The following is a 17,082-nucleotide window of genomic DNA, read 5'->3' as shown; positions in this document are numbered from 1 at the left end:
TTTTGGTTGAGGGATTTTGCCATCCTTTGCCTATGCAAAGCTGCACTGGAACCAGGTCTGTCTACTCATGAGTTGTTGGTTCATTCATTCGTTCATTCATTCATTCCTTGGTTGCTGAGCACTGTGCCCTGAGCTGCTCCCTGGAGATCAGAGTCACGGCCTTTCCTGCCCGGGCTGGCTTTGAACCGCGATCCTCAGATCTCAGCCTCCTGAGTCGCTGGGATGACAGGCGGGAGCCACGGGCGCCCAGCCGGCTTGTGAGCTTGATTGTGGCCACACAGGGGACCCCAGCCTCCCCGCCCTCCCTCCTCCCCCCCCTCCTCCCCCCCCTCCTCCCTCCCTCCTTCCCTTTCTTCCACATTCACTGGGGACAACGCAGAGCCAGTTCAAGGGGCCACACAGGGGTCTTTATTTACAAGAAGAGGGGGGGGCCCTGCCTGGGGCCTTGGTGAGCTCTATGTACAAATTTGGGGGGCACAGTGATTTAAATTACAATAGGATAGGCAGAGGGTCCCCAGCTTCCGGCTTGGGCCTCTTCAGGGCTGACGGGGAACGGGCCTGGGGGCTGTGGAGAGAAAAGAAGGGGGGGGTCTGGAACCTGGAGAGGGGCTTCCAGAACATTCTGGAAGGCTGGGGAAAGTCTGAGCCCTTCCTGCATCTCCCCCCCACACCCAGCCCAGCAGCGAGGGGGCGGCCAGGGAGGAGATGGCGGAGACGGATCAGTACCGCGGGTGGCCACAGGAAGTGCGCGCCGCTCACTTCCTCTTGAGAGACCCCTTGCTCTTCTCCTTGTCGGCCGACCGCTGCTTCTTCATTTTCTCCTCCTTCTTCGTCTTCCGGTCCAGGTTCTCGTACACATCTTCCCTGTGTCTGCGGGAGGCGGGTGGTAAGAGCCATGGGAAGCCGGGCGCCGTGGCGCATGCCTGTCGTCCCAGCGACTCAGGAGGCTGAGGCCGGAGGATCGCAATGCAAGGCCAGCCGGGCAGGAAAGTCTGCCAGACTCCTGTCTCCCATGAGCCACCAGAAAACCAGACGTGGCGCTGTGGCTCAACATGGTAGAGCGCCAGCCTTGAGCAAAAAGAGCTCAGGCCCCGAGTTCAAGCCCCACAACTGACCAAACAATAAAACAGGCAACTAAAAAAACGCAGTGTGTGTGTGTGTGTGTGCGCGTGTGTGTGCGCATGCGTGTGCTGGACTGAGGTTTGAACTCAGGGCCTTGCCCCCTTGCTTACTGAAGGCGGACATTCAATCACTGAAGCCATACCTCAACTTCTCCTTGCTGTTTCTGCTTTTTTACTTATTTATTTGCTTTGTGGTCCTGGGTCTGGAACTCAGGGCCTGGGCGCCGTCCCTCAGCTCTTCAGCTCAAGGCTGGCGCTCTACCACCTGAACCACAATGCCACGTCTGGTTTTCTGGTGGTTCAAGGGAGATCAGAGTCTCACGGACTTTCCTGCCCGGGCTGGCTTTGAACCACGATCCTCAGATCTCAGCCTCCTGAGTGGCTGGGATGCCAGGCGGGAGCCACTGGGCTGGGCTGAAAAACAGATCTTGTAACAGCGCCTGTGAATGAACTGGGCGCTAAGCACCTGGCCTCCCCCCGTTTTGTATCTGTGCGCTTGGGTCTGAGCCAATTTCTCCTTCAGTCACTTTCCAACCAGCGTGAAGAAGAGGATTCTTCTTGTTTTTCCTGTTTTCTTCTGTCTGTTGTGGGCCTTGAACTCAGGGCCTGGGCGCTGTCCCTCAGCTCTTCAGCTCAAGGCTGGCGCTCTGCCACTTGAGCCACAGCACCATGGGAGGTAAGAGTCTCATGGACTTTCCTGCCTGGGCTGGCTCTGGACTGCAATCTGAGCAGCGGGGATTACAGGCGTGAGCCACAGCACCGGCTTCTGTGAGACTTTCTTTTGCCAGTCCTAGGGCTTGAACTCAGAGCCTGGGCGCCGTCTCTGAGCTTCTTCGGCCCAAGGCTGGCGCTCGACCACTTAAGCCACAGCGCTGCTCGTCTATGAGACTTCTCTCCGATCAACCAACAAAAAGCTGGAAGTGGAGGCGTGGCTCAGTGGCAGAGCACCAGCCTTGAGCAGAAGAGCTCAGGGACGGCGCCCAGGTCCTCAGTTCGAGCCCCAGGACGTGCCTGAAAACACACTGCCACAGAACTGAGCTTGAACTTGAACCCACATCTGCCCACCTGAAATCACGGCTCCGATCCTAAGGGCAGGGCCAGGCTGGCGAGGTGGGGGGGCAGGGAGGGGAAGGGGGGGCTCACCTGGAGGAGGTGCGCGAGGCCTTGGTGTGGGCGCTTTTCATGGCGGGCGGGTAGGTGATGTTCCCATATTCCGACTCCAGGCCTTTGCGGGACTGTGTGCGGTTGGAGGGAAAGTGGGGGGATAACAGGGGGGACCGGCAAGGGGGGGGGGCCCGGCCCTGCCCCGAGCCCCACCGGGCACCCACGTCTGCGCACCTGGATCACCTCCAGCTTCTTCTTGGTGGTGTCGATGAACTGCGCGATGGCCACGTAGATGAACTTGTACTGAGCCTCGGTCTGCACCATGCCCGAGCGCTGCGCGCGCACCATCTGAATGGTCTTCTGGATGTCGATGTCACAGTCCAGCCCTGGGGGGAGGCGGGCGGGTGGGGGAGGGGGGAGCTCAGGCCCAGGCCGTGGGCCCTCCCCCCTCCCTCCCCCCTTCCCTCCCCCCAGCCTCACCCTTGGTGGTGATGCTCTCCATCAGCATGTCGATGACGATGATCGTGCCAGTTCGGCCAATGCCAGCGCTGCATGCAGAGGAAGCCCCGCCCCTCATCAGAGGGCGGGCCGCACCCCCACCCTCCCCGGGGGCCCTGCCAGGCCAGGATGGAGCCCCCGCGCCGCGCACGGAATCGGAGACGCCCAGGCTGGGCACCATCGCCCCTGCCTGTCATCCTGGCCACTCGGGAGGCTGAGGTCTGAGGATCGCGGTTCAAAGCCAGCCCGGGCAGGAAAGTCTGAGACTCTGATCTCCAATGAGCCAGCAAAAAGCTGGAAGTGGCGCAAAAGCTCAGGGACAGCGCCCAGGCCCAGAGTTCAGGCCCAGGACTGGCAAAGCAAAGAAAAAATTCTCATCGACTTTTCTTCCCAGATCCTCGCAGCTCAACGCTGCACCGGCGCTTAGTTTCAGCTTGTTTTGTTTTTCTTTTGTGTCAGTCCTGGGGCTTGAACTCAGGGCCTGGGCGCTGCCCCTCAGCTCTTCAGCTCAAGGCGGGCGCTCTACCCCTTGAGCCATGGCTGTACGTCCGGTTTTCTGGTGGTTCCTTGGAGATAAGAGTCTCCCGGACTTTCCTGCCCGGGCTGGCTTTGAACTGCGATCCTCAGATCTCAGCCTCCTGAGTGGCCGGGATTACAGGCGTCAGCAGCGGCGCCGGCCCGTGGGGAGGTCGTAGGAGGGTCACCTGCAGTGAACGATGACGGGCCCCGCGTGGGGCAGGCTCTCCTGCCGCTGGTTGATCTGGTCCAGGAAGCTCAGGACGCCCCCGGGCTCGCTGGGCACGCCGTGGTCAGGCCAGCTCAGGTACTGATAGTGCCAGATCTCCCGCACCAGCTTCCCCTGAAAGCAAGAGCGCAAGGCAATGCGTCTGGCCCCAGCAGCCGCCCTGCTGCCGACCGGAAGAGGCGGGGCCTGGGGCTCACATTGTCCAGCGGTGACACCTGCAGCGTCCGCAGCTTGTACTCCGCCGTGTCCTGCTCCCCGCAGTTGGCCACCGAGTAGAGGCCGTAGACGCGCTGCGTGCCCGCCTCCGGCCAGTAGGGGACGCACTTGTTCTGCAAGGGGAAGTGGTACCACTGAGGCACAAAGGCCAAATCGATGCCCTGAAACACACACGCCAGCCCCACGAGCCCCAGCCTCCCAGCCACTGCGGAGGCTGAGAGCGGAGGATCGTGGGTCAAGGCCAGCCTGGGTGGGAAAGTCTCTGGGAGACTCTGATCTCCAGTGAACGAGCAAAAAGCCAGAATGGCGCTGTGGCTCAAGTGGTAGAGCGCCAGCCCTGAGTGAAAAAGAAAACAGGGAGGGTACCCCGGTCCTGAGTTCAAGTCCCCAGAGCAGCACACAAAGAAATTACAAAGTGCAGAAGACCGAGGCTGGGTGGGTGGCTCAGTGGTAGAGTGCTCGCCTCGCATGAATAAGGCCCTGGGTTCGATTCCTCAGCACCACAGACACAGAAAAAGCCGGCAGTGGCGCTGTGGCTCAAGGGGTAGAGCGCCAGCCCTGAGCTGCAGAGCTGAGGGACAGCGCCCAGGCCCTGAGTTCAAGCCCCATGACCGACAGGAAGTCAAAGTGTGTGGTAGGCCTCAATTTCCCAGGAGGCACTGGGCTTTTGCACGTGCGTGCGTGCATGCGCAGACATCTCCCCATGCGCGCGCGCGCGCACACACACACACACACACACCCCACATGCGCATGCGTGCTCTCCCTACCCGGCCTTTCTCCACCTCCCGCGTGGTCATGACGATGACGCGCGTGTTCTCCTGCCAGATCATCTGCCAGAAGTCGTTCACCGTGGCCTCCAGGCAGCCCTGGCTGGCGATGTACGTCTTCCCGTTCTCGTCCGGGCCCAGCAGCTGGTTCTAAGTGAGATCACAGCAGCACGCGCCCCGGACTGTGAACCTCCGGATACAGCACCTCCCTCCCACAGCTCCCTAGACATGCCAGGGCAGGGGAAAGGGGGGGAAGCCTGTGGACCTGGGGTCCCCCCGCACCATAGGGAGCCTCCAGGCCACCCCCCACAACTAGGCTCTGGCCACACACACCCACCTTCACGTAGTTGGCGTTGATGTAATCCGAGCCTGGGACGCTGCTGTCCCGCCCCTGCAGGATCACGCGGCTGTGGTCGACTGGCCGGGGGCGAGAAGGCAGACGTGAGACGGGCCGGCCACCCTCCACACGCTGAGGGCCGGGGCTTGGAGCGCACGGCTGCCATCCCAGCCACTCAGGAGGCTGAGATCTGAGGATCACGGTTCAAAGCCAGCCCCCGCAGGAAAGTCTGTGAGACTCTGATCTCTAATGAGCCAGCAAAAAAACTGCACGTGGCGCTGTGGCTCAAGTGGTAGAGCGCCAGCCTTGAGCAAAAAAAAAGGGGCTAAAGCACAGTGCCCAGGCCCTGGGTTCGAGTCCCGAGAACTGGCACAAAATCAAAAGGCTCAGGGAGGGCGGAAGGTGGGGAGGAACGGGGTCCCTTTGCTTCTTGGTAGTAGGAAAGCTCTTAGGGCAGTTTAATTGTTTGGGAGCCCGTTATAGAGATTTGAACTCGGGGCCTGGCTGCTGTGGCCTGAGCTTTTCCCCCGGGCCGGTGCCACTCGCAGCTGCTTCTTGCTCGGGTCTCTTGGATGCCCCAGGCTGGCTTCCAACTGCGATCCTCACATCTCAGCCTCCCTGAGGAGCTGGGACTACAGGCGTGCGCACCGGCGCCCGGCTGATGTGGGAGGAGACGGTGGGGCTGGGGTGGCCGGAAGGTGCCAGGGATGGGGTGGGGGCGCAGGACTCACAGGGGAGAATGTTCTTGTAGCGATTCTTGCTCTTATTTTCCGGCCGTTGGCCCTCCAGTCTCTGGTGCAAGTTCTTCACCTCCTGCTTCTGCAGACTCTAGCGGGAGAGGGGCGGGTGAGGCCGAGCCCTGGCGAAGGCGCTGCCGATGACGCCCCCCGGTGGCCCCGCCTGCCGTCTACCTCGAACTCCTCCCAGAAGCCGGCCTTGGCCGTCTCCTCCGACTCCTGCTTTTTGTTCAGCTCCAGCACGCGGTTCTCGATGTCCGCTGCGTTCACCCGCGTGGCATAGTAAGGCTGGGGAGGGACAGGGCCCGGATATCAGCCACCGGGCCGGGCACCGGGGCGCCCGCCTGTCATCCCCGCTACTCAGGAGGCCGAGGTCTGGAGGCTCAGATCTGGAGGCTCGGGACGCAAGGCCGGAAAGTCTGTCGAGGCTCCGATCTGCCATGAACCACCAGCCAACCGGGTGGAGCGCCAGCCTTGGGACAGCGCCCAGGCTGGGGGGGGGGGGAGGGAGGGTGGGCGGGCGGGGGCGGGGCTTCTCACCTGGCGCAGGTACACGAAGGCTCCAGAGGCTTCCTCGATGCCCACCTTCTTGAAGTGCTCCACCAGGTCCGCCAGGCTGTCGAAGGTCTCCGCGCCGCCCACGGTGTAGCGTCCTCCCTGGCGGAGGCCCAGGGCGGGTGCTGTGAGGCCTGGGCCTCCGGCCGCGATCCTCCCTCCCGCGGCCTCCGCCCCGCCCCCACCCCGGTACCTGACACATGATCTTGATGTGCGTGACCCTGATCGGGGACGCGGGGCCGGCCTTGGGCTGGTCGCTGAGCACGGACAGCACGAAGTCGCCGGGCTGGCTCAGGCTCTCCCTCACCAGGAACGTCCAGGGCTCGCCTTTGGCCTGCAGCAGCACCTCGGCCTGCGCTCCAGACAGGTGGCCATGGTACCACCTGGGGGGGCGGCGTGGGGGGTGAGGACCCGGCCACGGGGCCTCTCGATGGCCCCCGGGGTGCGCAGGGGCCGGGCGAGCGGCCCGCAGGCCCCGTAGGTAGGGACATCCCTGCTCCGCCCAAATACTGAGCGGTGGGGGAAAGAGCCAAGTACTGTCACGCACGCCTGTAATCCAAGCCGATCATCGGGAAGCTGAGGCGGGAGAATCCCAGCTCTCAGAAAAGAGGAAGACGGGTGAGAAGCCTTGCACCCTGGTGCTAGGCCTTTGGTTCAAAGCCAAGCCCGAGCAGGGAAGTTGGACCGTCAGCTCCAATGAACCCCCCTCACCCCCATAGAAAGGCCGAGTGCCATGGCCCCGCCTGGCATCCCAGCCACTCAGGAGGCTGAGATCGGAGGATCGTGGTTCCAGGCCAGCCCGGGCAGGAAAGTCGGTGAGACTCTGATCTCCAACAAACCATCCAAAAGGCAAAGGTGGCGCCGTGGCTCAAGCGGTAGAGCGCCAGCCTGGAGCTGAAGAGCTGAGGGCCAGGGCCCAGGCCCCGAGTTCAAGCCCCACGACCGACAAAAACATTTTAAAAAGCCCTAAGTAGAATTTGCCTGTAGATCCAAACCCAGCGTGGCCAACGCCAGCCTGTGTGCAGAGCAGAGCTGGGCAGCGCCTGTATACCGTACAGGCCCAGGGCCAGGGCAAGGCAGACACAACAGAGAAGCAGAAGAACCCGAGGCGGGGGACGGGGGGGGGGGGTGATGGGGAGACCTTCCCCCCCAGGGCCCCCCACCCCGTCACCCCAACTTCAAGGGCCAGGGTGAAGTCACTGCTGGGAAGACCCCCCCCCGGGTTCAAAAGGCTTCAGGGGATTCTTTTTGGGGGGTGCCGGGCGGAAAGCAGAAGCCGGAGGCCTGCGCCCCCCCTTACACTGAGCCGTGACGGCCCTCCTCAGGAGGAAGCGACACCCCCACAGGAAACCACGTGGTGGAAAAACCCACACAGCGCTCCCGGGGAGCGAGAAGTTAGGTTTCCCCAGCTCAGGACAAAGAGGGGGGACATTTTCCAACCGCAGGGATGGGGGGGGCTGGCCTCCCTCCCCACGGGGAGGGCCCCAGGACCACTCTGAGCCCTTTGTGTCCATCCTGGGGCTTGAACTCACGGCCGGGATTACAGGCGTGTGCACCAGAGCCTGGCCCTCTCCCACCCATTCTAAGGACCGGGTCTGGGCCCCCAGGACACCAGTGTGGGGGTTTTGAGGGCTGCGCGGGGAGGAAATCTCCATGCAAATTCGAGGCTGACCACAGGCAGCGAGCTCAGCTTCCCTACTGTCCAGGGACAGATGCAAATCCTGAGAAGAGGGGTTTGGGGGGCCCCCTCCCCCCTCCCCCCGTGCCTCCCCCTCTCCCAGGTCTCTAGGTGAGGCCAGGATTCTAAGAATCCCTTAGAGCACCTGTGGGTTTGCTTTTGTCTGTTCGTTTGTTTGTTTGGGGAGGGTCTCCATCCTGAGTCTCGAACTCAGGGCCTGAGCCCGGCGGTCCCTGAGCTTTTTCCTGGCTGGAGGAGGCTGGTGCTTGACCACTTGAACCACAAGCTCCGCTTCGAGCTGGTTCACTCACTGGAGGTCAGAGTCTCATGGACTTTCCTCCCTGGACCGGCTCGGAACCTTGGGCGTCAGATCTCAGCGTCCTGAGTAGCAGGGATTACAGGCGTGCGCCACAGCGCCCGGCGGGCGGGGGAGGTACGAGGGTCTGAGAATGGCCACGGCCCCCGCCATGGCCTCACGAAGCCCGGGCTGGCCTAGAACCTGTGATTCTCCTCCCTCAGCCTCCTGATTATCTGGGACTGTATACATGCAAACCTGGCTGCTGCAGGCAGAAGGGGAGAAGAAAGTTCTAGAAGGGTAACAGGGAGAGATTCCCCCCCACACACACCATTCTTGGCTTCACTACCGGAAGAGAAGTCTCCAGAAAGGAGGCACACACATGAAGCCTTTTTCCTCAGTTTCCCGGCAGTGACCAGAACAAAACTATTGAGGCAAATTAAGGGGCATGAATCTCAAAAAGGCAAAAATGCAGGGCTGGGCAGCGGCTCGGGGGTGGAGCGCTCGCCTAGCACGCAGGAAGCCCTGGGTTCGAATCCTCACTACCCCAGACACAGAAAAAAGCCGACAGTGGCGCTGTGGCTCAAGGGGTAGAGCGCCAGCCGTGGGGGGAAACGCTCCGAGACGCAGCCCGGCCCTGAGTGCAAGCCACAGCACTGACATGCGCCCACAAAACAGTGCTCGGGGTCACTCAGTGCTAGACCCACGCGGGCCTGGTGTGTAGGAGGCCTGCGGCCACAGAGCGAAGGGAGAAAGAAGGAAAGGAGGGAGGGAGGAAAGGGAGAAGAGGGGGGGAGCAGAGGGAGGAGGGAAGAGGGGAAAGGAGGAGGGAAGGGAGGAGGGAGGAGAGGGAAGAGGAAAGAGGGAGGAGGGGGAGGAGGACAGGGAGGAGGGAAGAGGGAGGAAGGACGGGAGGAGGGAGGAGGGGGAGGAGGACAGGGAGGAGGGAAGAGGGAGGAGGGACGGGAGGAGGGAGGAGGGGGAGGAGGGGGAGGAGAGCAGGGAGGAGGGGGAGGAGAGCAGGGAGGAGGGAGAGAAGGGCAGGGAGGAGGGGGAGGAGAGCAGGGAGGAGGGAGAGAAGGGCAGGGAGGAGGGGGAGGAGGACAGGGAGGAGGGGGAGGAGGGCAGGGAGGAGGGGGAGGAGGGGGAGGAGGAAAGGGAGGAGGGGAGGAGGGGGAGGAGGGCAGGGAGGAGGGGGAGCAGGGGGAGGAGGAAAGGGAGGAGGGGAGGAGGGGGAGGAGGAAAGGGAGGAGGGGAGGAGGGACAGGAGGAGAGAGGAGGGGGAGGAGGAGGGCAGGGAGGAGGGCAGGCAGGAGAGGGAGGAGGGAAGGGAGGAGGGGGAGGAGGGCAGGGAGGAGGGGGAGGAGGGGGAGGAGGGCAGGGAGGAGGGGGAGGAGGGCAGGGAGGAGGGGGAGGAGGGCAGGGAGGAGGGGGGCCGGGTGTCCTCACGCCCGCCCGCCCGCCCGCCCGCACGCACCGCTCGCTGGTGGGGTCGGAGCAGTTGAGCGGGTACTTGAGGTGGATGACGGTGCCGTCGCGGTCCTGCAGGACGCCCTGCTGCTGCGTGTAGAACTCCACGAGCTCGGCGAGCGTGGCGAACTTCTCCCCACCGTACAGGTCGTAGAAGTCCCCCGAGTTCTGGATGCGGATGTGCGTCACCTGGTCGTCCACCCTGCGGGCCGGGAGCGGGGTGGGCGCGGGGCCTGGCGCGTGCAGGCAGGCAGGGCACGGGGGAAGGAGGCCGCAGGACAGAGGACTGAGACACCAGCACCCAGGAGAGAGGACTCAGCCACCAGCACCCAGGGCAGAAGACCAAGCCACCAGCACCCAGGACAGAAGACCAAGCTACCAGCACCCAGGACATCCGGACCCAGCCACCAGCACCCAGGTCATCAGGACCCAGCCACTAGCACCCAGGACAGAGGACTGAGCCACCAGCACCCAGGACATCAGGACCCAGCCACTAGCACTCAGGACAGAGGACTGAGCCACCAGCACCCAGGACATCAGGACCCAGCCACCAGCACCCAGGACATCAGGACCCAGTCTCCAGCACCCAGGACATCAGGACCCAGCCACTAGCACCCAGGACAGAGGACTGAGCCATCAGGACCCAGCCACCAGCACCCAGGACATCAGGACCCAGTCTCCAGCACCCAGGACATCAGGACCCAGCCACTAGCACCCAGGACAGAGGACTGAGCCACCAGCACCCAGGACATCAGGACCCAGCCACCAGCACCCAGGACATCAGGACCCAGCCACCAGCACCCAGGACAGAGGACTGAGCCCCCAGCACCCAGGACATCAGGACCCAGCCACCAGTACTTATTTTTTTTTTTGGTAGGTCAAGGAACTTGAACTCTGGGCCTGGGCGCTGTCCCTGAGCCCTTTCACACAAGGCTGGTGCTCTACCCCTTGAGCCACAGCGCCACTTCGGGTTTTCTGGGGGTTCATGGGAGATCAGAGTCTCAGGGACTTTCCTGCCCGGGCTGGCTTTGAACGGCGATCCTCAGATCTCAGCCTCCTGAGGAGCTGGATGGCAGGCGGGAGCACCGGCGCCTGGCTACTTTTCATTGTAATTTGTGTCAGTCCTGGGATTTGATCCTGGCCTGGGCACTCACTGCCCTCCGCCTTTCCCCTCCAGGCTGGTGCTCCATGACATAAACATCACCCCCACTTCTGGCTTTTTGCTGCTGGGTCATTGGAGATGAGTCCCCCCCCCAGGCCGGCTCATCACCCTCCAGTGTAGCGGGGATTACAGGCGTGCGCAGCAGAACACCTACCTCACCGAGAGGGAGAAATCACCCTGGTTTTTGCGGCTGGGCCGCGCGAGGAAACTCCCATTGACACCCCGACTTTTGAGTAGGGCCTCGGCCTCCAGCCCGCCGAGGTCGCGGTGAAACCACCTGCAAAGGGCAGAGGCCGGGGTGAATCTCAGATCGGACCCCCCGGGAGGGGACCCCCAAGATGCCGGGCCTCCTTCCTGGGGGGGTGGGCAGGGTCCCCTCTACCCTTACCTCACCATCCTGGGCTCCCTGGGGGGAAGACACACAGCAAAAGAGGGGGCGCAGCACGCGCAGGAGGGAAAGCTGCGGCCGGGGACCCCCCTGACCAGCCCAGCGAGCACCCCACAAGCCAGCCAGCACCCCAGGGCTCGGGGCCAGACTTCCACTTGTGGGGCTGCCAGGGGCGGCCGGCAGGGCGGGGACAGGAAGGGGCGGCTCACCCCCGGGGGAACTCAGCCCTCACTTCTGTTTTCTGGGCCCCAAACCAGAAGTGTGGCAGGGGTGGGGGAGGGGCCGCCATCAGAAAGCTCTGGAGCCCCACACAGGGAGAGGGGTGGGGGGCAGGTTACCCCAGAAATAGGGGTCCCCCGCCCCCGCCACTGAACGCATCCAGCAGCTCACGCCTGTAATCCCGGCTACTGGGGAGGCCGAGACGGGAGGATGGGGGTTCCAAGCTCTGCCCTGCACCAGCCGCTGCTTCACCAGCCAATGACAGCGACAATGACAGACATTCACGGCCTTGTTCCTCATGGTAGACGCAGTGTGTGTGTGTGTGTGTGCGCGTTTGTGTGTGTGTGTGTGTGGGCGCCCGCGCCAGTCCTGGAGCTTGAACTCAGGGCCTGGGCGCTGTCTCTTAGCTTTTCCACTCCAGGCTGGCGCTCTACCCCTTGAGCCACAGCGCCACTTCTGGCTTTCTGGTGGGTCCCTGGAGATCAGAGCCTCATGGACTTTCCTGCCCAGGCTGGCCTCCAACTGCAATCCTCAGATCTCAGCCTCCTGAGGAGCTGGGATGCCAGGCGTGAGCACCAGAGCCAGGACACAAAAGTTTTGTTTTCACTGCCTGCGTGGCTCCTGTCTGAAATCCCAGGACTCTGCAAGGAGAGGGCAGCAGTACCAATGGTTTGAGGTCAACCTTGAACAAAACATGACAGAGACCCCATCTCAACCAATGAGCCGGGTGTGTAGAGCGCACCTGACGTCCCTGTTACTTGGGACGCAGAGGTGGGAGAGTCAAAGTCCAGGCCAATCTTAGCAAACACACAAGGCCCTGCCCCCCAAACAGCCAAAGCAGAAAGGGACGGGGCCCGTGATGCAAACGACAGAGTCTGCTTAGTAAACACGAGGCCCTGAGTTCAAGCCCCGGTACTGACAACAAAAAGGTCTGCAGGGACACTGGTGGCTGCCATCCCAGCGACTCGGGAGGCTGAGATCTGAGGATCGCGGTTCAAGGCCAGCCTGGGCAGGAAAGTCCATGAGACTCTGATCTCCAATGAACCACCAGAAAACCGGAAGTGGCGCTGTGGCTCAAGTGGTAGAGCGCCAGCCTGGAGCAAAAGAGCTGAGGGACAGCGCCCAGGCCCTGAGTTCAAGCCCCAATACTGGTGCGCGCACGCGCGCGCGCGCACACACACACACACACACAGTTGTCACTGTTGGTTTGTTTTTTTCTCTCTCGCTTTCTCCTCTTACATGCGCCCCCCAAATTTGCCTGATTTATTTCCCACAGGCCCAAATTTGGCTAAACCTCCAGTTGGACATTTGAACTCTGCCCTGGCCATATGCAAACTTGGCTCCGCCCACTGTGCCCCCCCCTGTCCCCCAGCCTGCCCAGCCTAACCTGCCTGCTATTGAAAAAGATCCAGTGAAGCCAGGCACCGAGCTCACGCCTGTCATCCCAGCCGCTCAGGAGGCCGAGATCTGAGGATCGCGGGTGGAGGCCAGCCCGGGCAGGAAAGGTGAGACTCTGATCTCCAGTGAACCACTCAAAACCCACAGGTGAGGCTGTGGTTCAAGTGGCAGAGCACCATCCTTGAAGGGGAAAAAGTTCAGGAACAGCACCCAGGCCCTGAGTTCACACACTCACACACACACACATATCCACAACCCCCTGGACTTGTGTACGCACAGCCCAGCACCTGTCCACGCACACGCATACTCGGTGAGAGGCAAACCCCAACACAAACGCGTGATCCTGACCACACGCACAGCGCCAGCAGTCAGTGCTCCTGGCAGGAACTAAGCACAGCCCTGAGCCGCTGAGCCAGCCAAGTGACATGAGCCCCCGACAGTCAGGACAGACGCAAACCCAGCTAAGAATGCACAGGCTCCACCGGCTCCCAGCGGCAAATAAACCATGCCAAGTTGGATCTGGCTGAGCACTGGCACACACTGCCAGCCCATCCCCCCACCCTCCCCCTCCTCTTCCTCAGGACTTGCTGGCTCAACTTGCTTGCTCGCTCAGCTGGTGCTCCACCACTTGAGCCATGCCTCCCGCCAGGCTTTTTGCTGGCTATTTTGCATCAAGTCTCATGGACTGTTCTGTCAAGGCTGGCCTCAAACCCCTTTCCTCCAGACTTCAGACTCTTGAGTAGCTAGAATTACAGATTACAGGCGTGAGCTACAAGTGCTTTCCTTCCCTCAGTCATCCCTCCTTCCATCCTTCCTTTCTTCCCTCATTTATGTATTTATTTTTGTTCTGAGGCTTGAAGCTTCTGCTTGTTCAAGGCTGGTGCTCTACCACTTGAGCCACAGCGCCACTTCTGGCTTTTTCTGTGTCTGTGGTACTGAGGAATCGAACCCAGAGCTTCATGCATGCTAGGAGAGCGCTCTACCACTGAGCCACCTGCCCAGCCCTGAGAGACTCTCATCTCCAGTGAACCATGACAAAACCTGAAGTGGTGGTATGGCTCAAGTGGTAGAGCACCAGCCTTGAGCAAAAGAAGTTCAGGGAGGTGGGTGCCAATGGGCCTGCCATCCCAGCTCCTCAGGAGGCTGAGATCTGAGGATCGCGGTTCAAAGCCAGCCTGGGCAGGAAAGTCCATGAGCCTCTGATCTCTAATCAACCACCAGAAAACCGGAAGTGGCGCTGTTGCTCAAGTGGTAGAGCACCAGCCTGGAGCTAAGGAACAGAGCCCAGGCCCTGAGTTCAAGCCCTACAACCAACAACAACAAAAAGCAGCTCAGGGGTAGCACCCAGGGCTTGAGTTCAAGTCCTAGGACCTGTACACACACACACACACACACACACACACACACACACACACACACACACACACACATCTGTTATGTAACCAGGCATGGTAGTGCATTTCTGAAATCTCAATGACTCAGGAAGTGGAGGCCAAGAGAATTATAATTAAAGGCCAGCTCAGGCAAACAACAACAATTAGTGGGCTGGGCAGGTGGCTCCGTGGTACAGTGCTCACCTTGCATGCATGAAGCCCTAGGTTTAATTCCTCAGGACCACATATGCAGAAAAAGCCTGAAATGGAGGTGTGGCTCACGTGGTAGAGCGCCAACCTGGAGCTGAAGAGCTGAGGGACAGCGCCCAGGCCCTGAGTTCAAGCCCCAGAACAGGAGAAAACAAAACAAAAAAAAAGTTTGGTGAGACCTCCATCTTAACTCACAAGCTAGGCATGATGGAGCAAGCCTGGAATCCGTGCTGCTAAGGAGGCCGAGGTGGAGGCTGGGAGTCTGAGGCTGGCCTCCCCTCAGGCCGAGCACGAGCCTGTGTGTGGAAACCACAGCCTCCAGCGAAAATGGCCACAGGAAGGACTCCAGGGCAGAATGTTAGCTAACGAGGCTATAAATAGCCTCAGTGTGTGTGTGGGAGGAATCGAACCCAGGCCCCGTGCTTGCTGGGAGCACTCTACCACTGAGCCACGCTCCCAGCCTCAAGGCTACGGCTTCACACTTCAGTAGCACAAAGGAGAGGCCCCTGGAGGTGATTGGCAGGTCACTGGGAGGCCGACTCGGGCGTGTGGTTGGGGTACAGGAGGTAAAGCCTGGCTGCACACCCCGAGATCTCCATCTCCACAACAAAACAAAAGCCTCGTCATCCCAGCCACTCAGGAGACTGAGAGCTGAGGATCACAGTGCAAGGCCAGGCCGGGCAGGAAAGCCTGTGAGGCCCTTATCTCTAATGACCAGCAAAAAGCCAGAAGGAGAGCTGTGGCTCCAGTGGTAGAGCGCCAGTCTGCAGCCACACAGTTCAGAGACAGCGCCCAGGTCCTGAGATCAAGTCATGAGGCGCACACACGCGCACACACACAGATGGGAAGAAAAAAGACAGATGGGAGGGAGGGGGCAAAGGGGGAGGGAGGACTTCAGTGTAAGTTTTACATTATACAGCCAGTTTTGTGCTGGCTTTACTTTTGTCGGTCGTGGGGCTTGAGCTCAGGGCCTGGGCGCTGTCCCTCAGCTCTTCAGCTCCAGGCTAGTGCTATACCACTTGAGCCACAGCGCCACTTCCGGTTTCCTGGTGGTTGACTGGAGATCAGAGTCTCACAGACTTTCCTGCCCGGGCTGGCTTGGAACCGCGATCCTCCGATCTCGGCCTCCTGAGCAGCTGGGGTGGCGGGCGGGAGCCACGACGCCCGGCTGGTTTGCGTTTTTATTTCACCTGAGGTGGGGTCTCGCTCTGCAGCCAGGGTGTCTGGACGCGGGGTCCCGCCCGCAGAGCGGGGACCACAGGCAGACACCCAATCCCGGGGTGACGAGGCAGACGGGCCCATGTGAGGGGTGTCCCTGCAGGGGGAGGGGCGCCCCCTCACAGGTGGACCTGGACACCCCCCTCACAGGTGTCCCCCCCTCACAGGTGTCCCCCCCCACAGGTGTCCCCCCCCGTCCTCACAGGTGTCCCCCCCCGTCCTCACAGGTGTCCCCCCGTCCTCACAGGTGTCCCCCCCGTCCTCACAGGTGTCCCCCCGTCCTCACAGGTGTCCCCCCTCACAGGTGTCCCCCGTCCTCACAGGTGTCCCCCGTCCTCACAGGTGTCCCCCGTCCTCACAGGTGTCCCCCCCGTCCTCACAGGTGTCCCCCGTCCTCACAGGTGTCCCCGTCCTCACAGGTGTCCCCCCGTCCTCACAGGTGTCCCCCCCCGTCCTCACAGGTGTCCCCCCCCGTCCTCACAGGTGTCCCCCCCGTCCTCACAGGTGTCCCCCCCGTCCTCACAGGTGTCCCCCGTCCTCACAGGTGTCCCCGTCCTCACAGGTGTCCCCCCGTCCTCACAGGTGTCCCCCCCCGTCCTCACAGGTGTCCCCCGTCCTCACAGGTGTCCCCCCCGTCCTCACAGGTGTCCCCCCCATCCTCACAGGTGTCCCCGTCCTCACAGGTGTCCCCGTCCTCACAGGTGTCCCCGTCCTCACAGGTGTCCCCGTCCTCACAGGTGTCCCCCGTCCTCACAGGTGTCCCCCCGTCCTCACAGGTGTCCCCCGTCCTCACAGGTGTCCCCCCGTCCTCACAGGTGTCCCCCCCGTCCTCACAGGTGTCCCCCGTCCTCACAGGTGTCCCCCGTCCTCACAGGTGTCCCCCCCGTCCTCACAGGTGTCCCCCCCATCCTCACAGGTGTCCCCATCCTCACAGGTGTCCCCGTCCTCACAGGTGTCCCCCGTCCTCACAGGTGTCCCCCCCGTCCTCACAGGTGTCCCCCCCATCCTCACAGGTGTCCCCGTCCTCACAGGTGTCCCCGTCCTCACAGGTGTCCCCCCCATCCTCACAGGTGTCCCCGTCCTCACAGGTGTCCCCGTCCTCACAGGTGTCCCCCGTCCTCACAGGTGTCCCCCCCCTCACAGGTGTCCCCCGTCCTCACAGGTGTCCCCCCCTCACAGGTGTCCCTCCGTCCTCACAGGTGTCCCCCGTCCTCACAGGTGTCCCCCCGTCCTCACAGGTGGACCGGCTGGAAAGGCGCGGCCGTCCCCGGGGTTCGGGGCGGGCCGGGGCGGGGCGGCGTGAGGGGCCCCGCGGGTGCGGTGCGGGGAGCGGGGTGCGGGGCGCGGGGTCCCGCGCGGGTGCGGTGCGGGGTGCGGGGCGCGGGGTCCCGCGCGGGCCGGGGCGGGGCGCGGCGCCGACTCACCCGCGGGACAGCATCTCCAGGCCGGCAGCGGCGGCGGCGGGGCAGGAGCTCGGCGGCGCAGGGCTCGGCCGGGCGGGGCCGCCGCCCCCTCCACCCCCCCCCCCGCCGGGAGGGGCGGGGCCGCCGCCGCACCTGGCCTGGGAGCGGCCGGCCCGGGGAGGCCGCGT

The 17,082-nt window shown here is 62.5% G+C and overlaps 1 protein-coding gene across 3 annotated transcripts; it reads right to left on the bottom strand.

Annotated features, from left to right (window-relative positions):
* Positions 1 to 385: 385 nt before the first annotated feature.
* LOC138815643 (tyrosine-protein phosphatase non-receptor type 6) lies at positions 386 to 16,993 on the bottom strand. Of its 3 annotated transcripts, none has more exons than XM_070005059.1 (16): positions 16,916 to 16,993; positions 10,840 to 10,962; positions 9,531 to 9,725; positions 6,274 to 6,463; positions 6,066 to 6,182; positions 5,700 to 5,813; positions 5,520 to 5,616; positions 4,789 to 4,868; positions 4,452 to 4,601; positions 3,666 to 3,797; positions 3,428 to 3,582; positions 2,706 to 2,773; positions 2,460 to 2,611; positions 2,265 to 2,356; positions 727 to 870; positions 386 to 565 (listed from the first exon to the last, which is right to left on the bottom strand). In XM_070005059.1, exons 1-15 carry the CDS (start codon positions 16,927 to 16,929, stop codon positions 756 to 758), a joined length of 1,794 nt encoding a protein of 597 aa, XP_069861160.1. In that variant the 5' UTR covers positions 16,930 to 16,993; the 3' UTR covers positions 386 to 565; positions 727 to 755. The 3 variants fall into 3 exon arrangements, with proteins under 3 accessions (XP_069861160.1, XP_069861159.1, XP_069861161.1); XM_070005058.1 differs by lacking the exon at positions 16,916 to 16,993 and adding an exon at positions 12,680 to 12,750; XM_070005060.1 differs by lacking the exon at positions 16,916 to 16,993 and adding an exon at positions 11,074 to 11,219.
* Between the last annotated feature and the right edge of the window lie 89 nt (positions 16,994 to 17,082).

The sequence above is a fragment of the Dipodomys merriami genome, unplaced genomic scaffold, assembly GCF_024711535.1.
Source record: "Dipodomys merriami isolate MVZ:Mamm:240054 unplaced genomic scaffold, mDipMer1.0.p SCAF_654, whole genome shotgun sequence".
Classification (NCBI taxonomy): domain Eukaryota; kingdom Metazoa; phylum Chordata; class Mammalia; order Rodentia; family Heteromyidae; genus Dipodomys; species Dipodomys merriami.
This window is presented reverse-complemented; position numbering and strand designations above follow the sequence as displayed.